Source organism: Hyla sarda, chromosome 1, assembly GCF_029499605.1.
Source record: "Hyla sarda isolate aHylSar1 chromosome 1, aHylSar1.hap1, whole genome shotgun sequence".
In the NCBI taxonomy this organism is placed as follows: domain Eukaryota; kingdom Metazoa; phylum Chordata; class Amphibia; order Anura; family Hylidae; genus Hyla; species Hyla sarda.
The window spans coordinates 378033201-378045814 of NC_079189.1; the positions used below are offsets into that span (position 1 = coordinate 378033201).

A 12614-nucleotide genomic window follows, 5' to 3' on the forward strand; every position below is an offset into this window, starting at 1 on the left:
TCAAACAACTGCCCCCCCCCTGCCTGCTTGGATACATACTAGTCCTGTGTCCTTGCATCATTACCTATGTCATGGACACACTTCCTTGATTGACAGCTGTGAGCGCAGGGCTCATACCTGGAGGAAAAATCCTCCCACTGTCAGCTTGTGTCCCGCTACTGCCAGGGAGGACAAGATGGGAGTTGTAGTTTTGCTAATGCTAGGGGAGATGTGAGCAGACAGCATAAAGAGGGAGGGGGCGGAGACCTGCACAGTGAGGCCACGCCCCCTCCTTTTGAGAGGAATTCAGACTAGTGAGCTAAATTAAAAGTGAAATAAAAAAATAAATAAAGGTGCTAGACACAAAAATTAGATGTACATGGTCAGGATTAGGTACTAAGTGATATATATACCGTATATAAAAAAGTTTTTTTTGTTGGATCTGACGGGTACGCTTTAAATATCAAACAAACCTCGTTTTGTGTCATATCTGTGATTTGTTTATTTGCTACTACAAAAGTACTAAACCCAAGTGACCATCCTCTATGGGTAAATCTCCACGCAGAGATATTCCAGGCAGAAAATTTTGTCTAGAACGGGCACTGCTGAAATCATTGGTGGCAGGACCACGATGTAGCAAACCATCTCCATAGATGGCAATGCAGTCTAGGGGAAAGACATAAAAAAATAAAATAAAAATTTTCTTTTGATTAGGCACTAAATCTTGAATTTCCGATGCAGGATTTTCCATGACATAGATTCTTCAGCATGAACTGTGCAGCAGAATCCCATTGAAAAAATGTTGCCAGCAGAAATTCAGCACTGTGGATGGGCCCTAATGGTGGGGATTCCATAACTTTTGCCAGGGATTGTGAATCATCTGTAAATATTAACAGTAGAGCAGACTTACCTAAGCCAAAAGGGGTAGTTGTGGCAGATGTGGTGGTTGGTGTACTGCTAGATGTTGTAGAGGTGGATGATGGACTGCTCGGGCTATTTGGCTGAGAAGTGGCAGCTGCTGTTTGGGATCTACAGAAAAAAAAAACAAGAACTTAAGATGCAACAAATAAATCAGTGTGGGAGAAGACAATATTCTAGTAAATGTGCATACCTGTTTTGTGTCTTTATGACCAGATGCACAGTGAGCCCGTCATGTATGCCATGCTGACCGAGTGTGTCCTGGTCTTTTAAAATCTTTCCAGCGAATATAAGCACAAGCTGGTCTGTGTTGGACTTGAACCGTTTTGATATATCCTCCTTGAACTTTAAAAAAAACAAAACACATGCAGCTGTAAATAATGATAAGTTTGTTTACATCTGAAGACTGAAAACCATAGAGTAAGGCTGGGTTCACACTACGTTTTTCAACTACGGTTCCCGCATACGTTTTCCATCAAAAACCGTATGGGAAAAAAATGGATGGAACAGTATGGGAAAAAGTAAACCATATGCGTTTTTAAACAGTATACTGTTCCGTCCGTTTTTATAGAAAAAAAAACCATAAGTTTTTGAAAATTTTGTCCATTTTTAATGGGAGGGGTCTTGGGTGGGGACCTTAGGATTCAAATGCGCATGTGCAAAATAAAAACATATAAGTTTTTCCCATATGGAACCGTATACATGTGCGTTTCCCATTGACGTCCATGTTAAAAAAAAAACGTATGCGGTTGCAGTACGGTTTTTAAACTGGAGTCAAAACCGTGGTCGACCACGATTTTGTCTCCGGTTTAAAAACTGTACTGCAACCGCATACCTTTTTTTTTTTTTTTTTTTAACATGTACGTCAATGGGAAACGCACATGTATACGGTTCCATATGGGAAAAACGTATATGTTTTTACTTTGCACATGCGCATTTGAATCCTAAAGTCCCCACCCAAGACCCCTCCCATTAAAAATGGGCAAAATTTTCAAAAACATATGTGTTTTTTTTCTATAAAAACGGACGGAACAGTATGCACTTTTAAAAACAGTATACTGTTTAAAAACGCATACGGTTTACTTTTTCCCATACTGTTCCATCCGTTTTTTTCCCCATACGTTTTTTGATAGAAAACGTATGCGGCAACCATAGTTGAAAAACGTAGTGTGAACCCAGCCTAATAAGGGTAGATTCACAATAGACTAATTCTGCAGAAAAGTCCGCATTCAACTCTGAATGGATTTTGGTGCAACTTTTCATGGGAATGTTGTAGATTTAGTGAAGATTTCAAGTTTCCCGTTTATTTAACTATGGAAACCCGCTACAAATTTACATGCTTCAGATGTGAAAAACTAACCAGGTCAACATCAGGCAGGAAATTTAGTGATTTCATATCTAGATTAATGAAATATACTACAGTTTGCTATGTGAATTTCTGTGTGGAAACCTGCAGCAAACCAATCTGAATGTGCAACACTCCTTTCAGCTGCATCTTGTTTACAGGGACAAGTGACTGTGCAGCCAGTAGCTGACATCAGTATGCACACAACATCAATGCTGTGGCCAGCCATGGCTGTGCAGTCACATGTTGCTGAAACAAAACAAACATTTAAATTATGAAGTTCCTTTAGGACTCAGCGTTTTCGTTTTTTCCTCCTCACCTTTTAAAAATCATGACCCTTTCAATTTTCCACCTAAAAATCCATATGATGGCTTATTTGTTGCACCACCAATTCTACTTTGTAATGACATCAGTCATTTTACCCGTAAATCTACAGCAAAACAGAGGAAAAAATCATTGAGAGACAAAATTGAAGAAAAAAAAAAAAAAAAACACAGTTTTGTAACTTTTGGGGGCTTCCGTTTCTATGTAGTACATTTTCCGGTAAAAATGACACCTTATCTTTATTCTATAGGTCCATACAATTAAAATGATACCCTACTTATATAGTGACCCCCCCGACCTACGATGGCCCCAACATACGATAATTTCAACATGCGATGGCCTCTCAGAGGCAGCATCAACATATGATGCTTTTTTATGTTGGGGCCATCGCATAAACGGCTATCCGGCAGCGCAGACTGCTTCAGCTGCCACTGGATAGCTGTTTAAGGTGCCCCGTGTGGTCCGGTGGGTGTCACTCACCTGTGCCGGCGCTTCGGACCATCCTCTTCGGGATCCCCTGCATCGCTGGCGCTCTCCATCGTCATCATCACGTCATCGCGCACGCCGTCCCGTCATCCAATAGGAGTGGCGTGCGCAGCAACGCGATGACTGCGATGAAGAGACTGTCCAGGGACAGAGACGGTCCAGGGACATGGCGACAGCAATGGAGGGCGACATCCAGGGCAGCGGTAAGCGGCGGGGACAGGTGAGTACTGTATAACCTCCAATACCAGTGGTCTTCAACCTGCGGACCGCCGGATGTTGCAAAACTAGAACTCCCAGCATGCCTGGACAGGCGTTGGTTGTCCGGGCATGCTGGGAGTTGTAGTTTTGCAACATCTGGAGGTCCGTAGGTTGGAGACCACTGTCCTATACTTTACATTGCACGGATCCCTCAACTAACGATCCTTCTTTTGGAACGAATTACCATCGTATGTTGAGGGACCACTGTATAGGTTTGATTTTATTTTTTCCAGAAGTAAAACAACTACATGCACGAAAATTTATAACGTTTAAAAATGTCCTGTTCTGACCCCCTATAACTTCTATTATTTTTCCGCATACGGGCCGGTATGAGGGCTAATTTTTTGCGCCATGATCTGAGGTTTTTATCGGTACCATTTTTGCTTTGATCGGACTTTTTGATCGCTTTTTATTCATTTTTTTATGGTATAAAAAGTGACCCAAAATATGCTATTTTGGAATTTTTTTTATGTGTACGCCATTGACCGCACGGTTTAATTAATGCTATATCTTTATAGTTTCGGAAATTTACGCACGTGGCGATATCACATATGTTTATATTCACATTCTTTTTTTAAATGGAGGGGGGGGGATTCAAACTTTCATTAGGGAAGGGGTTAAATCACATTTATTACCATATTTTCCGGCGTAAAAGACTTTTAACCCCTTAAGGACCCAGGGCGTATCCATACGCCCTGGCGTTTTCCGGTCTCTGCCGCGCGCCGGGCAGAGATCAGAACCGGATGCCTGCTGAATTGCTTCAGCAGGCACCCAGGGCAAACGCCGAGGGGGGCCATGTAGGCCCCCCATGTCAGCGATTGCTGCAAATCGCAAGGGAAATCGCCCTTGCGATCTGTCGCGATACCGGGCTGATCGGGTCTCTGGGACCCGACCGCCTGGTAATTTCGCATGATCCCGGCTGTCACAGACAGCCAGGACCATGCTGGAGGCTCCGATCCTCCGATCCCCTGCGATTCTTCGGTTAGTTAACCGACCAATCGCAGGGGGGGCGGTTACTTCCTCCCGCCCTGCCCGGCCCCTTGAAGTCCGGAGAGGACGGGAGGAAGACTGGAGGACGCGGCGGAGGACGGGGGAGTGCTGGGGACCGGCCCCGGTACTTACCTCGTCCCTGAAGACCTGGATCCCGGCGATGAAGACGGCGGCGGCGACAGGTGAGTGGATCTTCAGCCGCGGTCGGGCCCTTTACAGCAATGCACGTCGCTGTAAAGCGACGTGCATTGCTGTATTGGGACCCTGTATACTACAACTCCCAGCAGGCCCAGCCAGCCCTTGGCATCTGGGCATGCTGGGAGTTGCAGTTTTGCAACATCTGGAGGTCCACAGTTTTGGGACCACTGTGCCCTTCCAGATGTTGCAAAACTACACATCCTCAGCATGCCCTTACTGTCCAGGCATGCTGAGAGTTGTAGTTCTGTAACATCTGGCCCTTCAGATGTTGCAGAACTACAACTCCCAGCATGCCTGGACAGTAAGGACATACTGGGAGTTGTAGTTTTGCAACATCTGGAAGGGCACAGATTGGGAACCACTGTATTAGTGGTCTGCAAACTGTAGTCCTCCAGGTGTTGCAAAACTACAACTCCAAGCATGCTGGGAGTTGTAGTTCGGCAACATCTGGCTCTAAAGAGGTTGCCGAACTACTACTACTTCCAGCATGCCTGAGAATGTTTGGGAGTAGTGGTTTTGCAACAACTGGAGGCACACTGGTTGGGAAACATTGTCTGTTTCCTAACTCAGTGTTTCCCAACCCGTGTGCCTCCAGCTGTTGCAAAACTAACTACCAGCATGCACTGATCGACTGTGCATGCTGGGAGTTGTAGTTTTGCAACAGCTGGAGCCCCCCCCCCCCCCCCCCCTGTGAATGTACAGGGTACATTCACATGGGCAGGGGCTTACAGTGAGTTGCAAGGTTGCAAGTTTGCGATGCAGCAAATTTTGCGCGGCAGCTCAAACTCGCAGCGGGAAACTCGCTGTAACCCCCCGCCCATGTGACTTTACCCTAAAAACACTACACTACCACAAAATAAAATTAAAAGTAAAAAAAGAGTGTGTCATGTACATTTGAGGTGATTTGCACAGGGGTGGCTGATTGTTACAGCGGTTTTGACAAACGCAAAAAAAAAAAAAAAAAAAAAAAACAACACGTGACCCCATTTTGGAAACTACACCCCTCACGGAATGTAATGAGGGGTGCAGTGAGAATTTACACCCCACTGGTGTCTGACAGATCTTTGGAACAGTGGGCTGTGCAAATTAAAAATTTCGTACAGCCCACTGTTCCAAAGATCTGACAAACACCAGTGGGGGTAAATGCTCACTGTACCCCTTGTTACGTTCCTCAAGGGGTCTAGTTTCCAAAATGGTATGCCATGTGGGGGTTTTTTGCTGTTCTGGCCCCATCTGGCTTCCTAAATGTGACATGCCCCCCGAGCAAAATTTGCTCTCAAAAAGCCAAATATGACTCCTTCTCTTCTGAGCATTGTAGTTCGCCCGTAGTGCACTTCAGGTCAACTTATGGGGTACCTCCATACTCAGAAGAGATGGGGTTTCAAATTTTGGGGGGTATTTTTTTGCTATTAACCCTTGCAAAAATTTGAAATTTGGGGGGAAACACCCATTTTAGTGGAATTTTTTATTTTTTTTTTTTACGTATGCCAAAGTCGTGAAACCCCTGTGGGGTATTAAGGCTCACTTTATTCCATGTTACGTTCCTCAAGGGGTCTAGTTTCCAAAATGGTATGCCATGTGGGTTTTTTTTTGCTCTCCTGGCACCATAGGGGCTTCCTAAATGAGACATGCCCCCGAGCAAAATTTGCTCTCAAAAAGCCAAATATGACTCCTTCTCTTCTGAGCATTGTAGTTCTCCCGTAGTGCACTACAGGCCAACTTATGGGGTACCTTCATACTCTGAAGAGATGGGGTTACAAATTTTGGGGGATATTTTCTGCTATTAAACCTTGCAAAATGTGAAATTTGGGAGGAAAAACACATTTTAGTGAAATTTTATTTTATTTTTTTACATATGCAAAAGTCGTGAAACACATGTGGGGTATTAAGGCTCACTTAATTCCTTGTTACGTTCCTCAAGGGGTCTTGTTTCCAAAATGCTATGGCATGTGTTTTTTTTTTTGCTGTTCTGGCACCATAGGGGCTTCCTAAATGCAACATGCCCCCCAAAAACCATTTCAGAAAAACGTACTCTCCAAAATCCCCTTGTCGCTCCTTTGGTTCTGAGCCCTCTACTGCGCCCGCCAAACACTTTACATAGACATATGAGGTATCTGCTTACTCGAGAGAAATTGGGCTACAAATATAAGTATACATTTTCTCCTTTTACCCCTCGTAAAAATTCAAAAATTGGGTCTACAAGAACATGCGAGTGTAAAAAATGAAGATTGTGAATTTTCTCCTTCACTTTCCTGCTATTCCTGTGAAACACCTAAAGGGTTAAAAGGCTGACCGAATATAATTTTGAATACTTTGGGGGGTTCAGTTTTTATAATGGGGTCATTTGTGGGGTATTTCTAAGATGAAGACCCTTCAAATCCACATCAAACCTGAACTGGTCCCTGAAAAATTGTGAGTTTGGAAATTTTGTGAAAAATTGGAAAATTGCTGCTGAACTTTGAAGCCCTCTGGTGTCTTCCAAAAGTAAAAACTCGTCAATTTTATGATGCAAACATAAAGTAGACATATTGTATATGTGAAAAAAAAAAAAAAATTTATATATATATATATATATATATATATATATATATATATATATATATATATATATATATATAAATATATATTTTGAATATCCATTTTCCTTACAAGCAGAGAGCTTCAAAGTTAGAAAAATGCAAAATTTTCAAATTTTTCATAAAATTTTGGGATTTTTCACCAAGAAAGGATGCAAGTTACAAACATTTTTTACCACTATGTTAAAGTAGAATATGTCACGAAAAAACAATCTCGGAATCAGAATGATAACTAAAAGCATTCCAGAGTTATTAATGTTTAAAGTGACAGTGGTCAGATGTTCAAAAAATGGCTGGGTACTAAGGTGTAAAATGGCTGGGTCCTTAAGAGGTTAAACTAAAAAGGAAAATTTTCTCAAAAGTCGGGAGTCGTCTTATACGTCGGGTGCTGCAGTCGGCCGGGATGCCCGGGGTATGAATTATCCAAACCTCGGGTGTCCCGGCCGAGATTAATTTCCCCCGTCACATTAGGAGACATCCCTGTGTCCTGAAAGATCTTTTTGGGACACAAGGATGTCCCGGTTACCATTCTGCAGCCCCACGTTACCTTTAAAACTGCAGGGGCCACCGGGAGGTAGCGCACGCAGGGACGTCACTGACGTCCCATGCGTGCGCCCATAGAAACGGCAGAGCGGAGCAGAGAGGACTCGCGCGCATGGTAAGTTACCAGTGGCACGTCATCTTTGCTCCAGAGGAGGAGCAGTGGTCGGAGCACTGAGGTGAGGCAGTATATATAGGCATACAGCCTCCAGCCATACACTGTGTATGGCTGAAGGCTGTTTGTCTGTGGGGGGCCACTGCCTACCTAATGTGAGAACTACTGTATACTGCCAACCTTACATAAGGGGAACTATACTGCCAACCTTACGTAGGGGGAACTATACTGCCAACCTTACGTAGGGGGAACTATACTGCCAACCTTACGTAGGGGGAACTATACTGCCAACCTTACGTAGGGGGAACTATACTGCCAACCTTACGTAGGGGGAACTATACTGCCAACCTTACGTAGGGGGAACTATACTGCCAACCTTACGTAGGGGGAACTATACTGCCAACCTTACGTAGGGGGAACTATACTGCCAACCTTACGTAGGGGGAACTATACTGCCAACCTTACGTAGGGGGAACTATACTGCCAACCTTACGTAGGGGGAACTATACTGCCAACCTTACGTAGGGGGAACTATACTGCCAACCTTACGTAGGGGGAACTATACTGCCAACCTTACGTAGGGGGAACTATGCTGCCAACCTTACGTAGGGGGAACTATACTGCCAACCTTACGTAGGGGGAACTATACTGCCAACCTAACGTAGGGGGTACTATACTGCCAACCTAACGTAGGGGGAACTATACTGCCAACCTAACGTAGGGGGAACTATACTGTAGAGCTGGGCGGTATGGCAAAATAGGTGTATCACGGTATTTTTGGTAATTTATGGCAGTTCCACGGTATTTCTTTCACCCCCCAAATCATGTGACCCGCCAGCGCTGTTCTGCTCCCCCCCCCCCCCCCCCAATTAATTATCAGCCCAGCGGGGTACTACTCACATATGTCACCCTGCAAGCACTGCCCTCCTCCTCTTTGTTGGGGGCTGCCGGCGCTGGACCTCTATACTGTACGCCAGTGGTCTCCAACCTGCGGACCTCCAGCTGTTGCAAAACTACAACTCCCAGCATGCCGGGACAGCCAACGGCTGTCCAGGCATGCTGGGAGTTGTAGTTTTGCAACAGCTGGAGGTTCGCAGGTTGGAGACCACGGCTGTACGCTGTATCCCTATGCCCGGGCTGCAAAAGATAAAGAAAATAAACTTTAACTTACCTACGTCTGCCTCACACTGTTCCTTGGGACTGGAATGTCGGACAGCCGTCAGCCTATCACCGGCCGGAGCGATGTCCCGCCCCGGCCAGTGAAAGGTTAAACGCACTGTCATGTAAGAAGCCGGCCAGAGCTCCTTACATGACAGTGGGATCAGCCTATCACTGGACGGGGCGGGACATCGCTCCGGCCGGTGATAGGCTGGCGGCTGTCCGACGTTCCAGTCCCAAGGAACAGCGTGAGGCCGACGTAGGTAAGTTAAAGTTTATTTTCTTTATCTTTTGCAGCCCGGGCAAAGGGATACAGCGTACAGCAGTGGTCTCCAACCTGCGGACCTCCAGCTGTTGCAAAACTACAACTCCCAGCATGCCTGGACAGCAGTTGGCTGTCCGGGCATGCTGGGAGTTGCAGTTTTGCAACATCTGGAGGTCCGCAGGTTGGAGACTACTAGCGTACAGTATAGACGTCCAGCGCCGGCAGCCCCCAACAAAGAGGAGGAGGGCAGTGCTTGCGGGGTGACACATGTGAGTAGTACCCCGCTGGGCTGATAATTAATTGGGGGGGGGGGAGCAGAACAGCGCTGGCGGGTAACATGATTTGGTGGAGGGGGAGCAGAACAGTGCTCACGGGTAACATGATTAGGTGGGTGGGGGGGGGGGGCAGAACAGCGCTGGCGGGTCACATATGATTAGTTCCCCGATGTGGGGACAGCGCAGCGCTGGGCTGATAATTCATTCCCAAGGGGGAGGTCCCAACCGGTATTGCGGTATGGGAAAAATTCATATCGCCCAAAAATTTCGGTATTCGGTATGAACAGCCGAACAGCCCAGCCCTACTATACTGCCAACCTAAGGTAGGGGGAACTATACTGCCAACCTAATGTAGGGGGAACTATACTGCCAACCTAACGTAGGGGGAACTATACTGCCAACCTAACGTAGGGGGAACTATACTGCCAACCTAACGTAGGGGGAACTATACTGCCAACCTAACGTAGGGGGAACTATACTGCCAACCTAACGTAGGGGGAACTATACTGCCAACCTAACGTAGGGGGAACTATACTGCCAACCTAATGTAGGGGGAATGCTGCCTACATAGTGTGGGTAGAACAATGGTGAGGTACCGTACTTCGCGGTAGAGGGGTAGTCTTACACGGCGAGTATATCCCAAACTATATTTTAATTATCTGTAAAAAAAAATAATAATTTTTTTTTGTGTGTGACATATTGTACATTTTGATTGATATGTTCAGCATTTTTGTGAAAATAAAAAATTGCATTTTTCTAGATTTGACATTGGTCGGACGCCCTGCAATCTGAAACTTATCCCCTATCCTTAGGATAGGGGATAAGTTTTTCACCACTGGACTACCCCTTTAAGTCTCTTATATTTTCATCCACAGACTAGTATGAGGGCTTGTTTTTTTGCGCGACCAGTTGTTCTTTGTAAGGACATCACTCAATTTACCATAAAATGTATGGTGCAACAAAAAAAAAAAAAATACTATTTGTGTGGGAAAATTGCACTTTTGCTAATTTTGGAAGGTTTTGTTTTCATGCTGTACACTTAACGGTAAAATAGACATGTATTCTTGGGTCAATACGATTAAAATGATATCCATGATTACATACTTTTCTATTATACAGCAAAAATATAAATAAATAAAAAAAATGCACTGAGAGAAACACACTGAGAATGGGGGGGGGGCATAATGGGACACAGGATCGGGCGCAGCTGAGAACCTGGGGGTGGGGGGGGGGGGGGGGTATTTTGGAAATCTACCTGCATCCCACACTGCCTGTGTGCGCGCGCTCCTTGAGCTCGTTCACAGGCAGTGCGTGCCCGCGCATAGGCTGTATGCATACAGCTGATTTCTCCTATACTGGATACCGGCCTGCTTTAAGGCCGGTGCCTGGTATACTGCAAAATCAACACTAGTCTGTCTGGCTAAAGACAGACGACCCCTAGTGGTGGCTATTTTTAGATTTTAAATTTTATGGGGAAAATTGACATTTAAAAAAAATTTTTTTTTTTGCAAAAAGCAATCATATGATTAGTTCTGTAACATAAAAAGTTTTCAACAATAACAGTGCCTTTTAAGGACCTTAGTTTTTTTTCCTCCTCGCCTTCTAAAATCCATAACTCTTTTATATTTCCATCTACAGACGCATATAAGGGCTTGTTTTTTGTGTGACCAATTGTACTTTGTAATGAAACTTCTCATTTTACCATAAAATATACAGCGAACCCCCCCAAAAATTAATTTTTTTCAGGGAGGAAATTTTAATGAAAACCACAATTTTGCACATTTTGGAGGGTTTGGTTTTCACGCTGTAGACTATACGGTAAAAATGACGTGTTCTTTATTCTGTGGGTCAATACGATTAAGATGATACCCATGGCTAGATACTTTTTAATTTATTTTTTTAAGCGGTACAGAAATATAAATCTAAAACTTTTGGACAAAATAAGTAATCTAAAATCGCCCTATTTTGACCACCTATAACTTTTTCATTTTTCCGTATATAGGGGGCGATATGAGGGCTAATTTTTGGCGTCGTCATCTGTACTTTTTATCGATACCACATTTGCATATATAAAACTTTTAGATAATTTTTTATTAAAAAGATTTTGGAATAAAATGTGACTAAAAAAGCAGCATTTTTTTACTTTTATTTTTTACATTTACGCCGTTCATCGAACGGTATCATTAACATTATATTTTGATAGTTCGGATATTTACGCATGCGGCGATAATGAATATGTTTATTAAAAAATAAAATTACGCTTTTTGGGGGTAAAATGGGAAAAACTGACAACTCATTTTTATTGCGTTTATTTTTTTTATGTTCACCGTACAAGATAATTATTATACCAAATATGTTTATGAAATTCTTTTTAATTTAATTTTTTTATTTTTATTTATTTATTTTTTTTACACTTTTTGGGGGAAATTTTGCTTTTTATTGGGGGAGGGGATTTTTCAAATATTTTCATAGGGCTGATACTGATCAGTATTATTGATCATTTTCTGCTCTGGTCTGCTCGACCAGAGCAGAAGACCCGTGGAAGGCAGCGGAGGCAGGTGAGGGGACCTCCGTCTGACATTCTGGATGATTGGATCGCCATGTATCTGTATTGATCACGGCATCTGTGGGGTTAATGGCGAACATCCGCCATTACCGGCGAGTCCCTGGCTGCCATCAGAAGCCGGGACCTGCTGTGCATGACCCGAGCATTGCGCCGATGCTCGCGGTTACGTATAGGACGTAAAATGTACGTCCTGGTGCGCACCAGGACGTACCTTTATTAACCCCTTAACAACGCAGGACTTAATGTGTTTAATAAACGTGTGTGTTTTTCATTTTTTATCTATTTTTTTAGGTAGTACTACTACTCCCAGCATGGAACAGACTGTTCCATGATGGGAGTAGTAGTACCGGTGCTAATCGACAGATCGCCATGGGTGTCACTCCTGACACCGGATGCGATCTTCCTGTATAATGTATAGATGCGGGCAGCTTTCTCCTGCGCTAACATCTCTACAATAGATAGGACATCGGGTGTCAGGAGTGATACCTGCTATGATCGGTCCTCAACTGCAGGTACTACTGCTTCCAACATGGAGCACACTCTACTCCATGCTGGGAGCTGTACTACCTGCATTAATAGACAGATCGCAGTGAGTGTCACTCCTGACACCTGTTGCGATCT

At 44.1% G+C, this 12614-nt stretch overlaps 1 protein-coding gene across 1 annotated transcript in view; it reads right to left on the minus strand.

The window, feature by feature from the left end:
- Positions 1-12614, minus strand: part of UBQLN1 (ubiquilin 1) — a 49112-nt gene that overhangs the window by 21531 nt on the left and 14967 nt on the right. The window contains exons 2-3 of the mRNA XM_056523969.1: positions 1091-1242; positions 890-1008 (exon numbers count right to left, since the gene is read on the minus strand). Coding sequence (XP_056379944.1) covers positions 890-1008; positions 1091-1242 — 271 coding nt within the window. The remainder of the gene's footprint in view (positions 1-889; positions 1009-1090; positions 1243-12614) is intronic.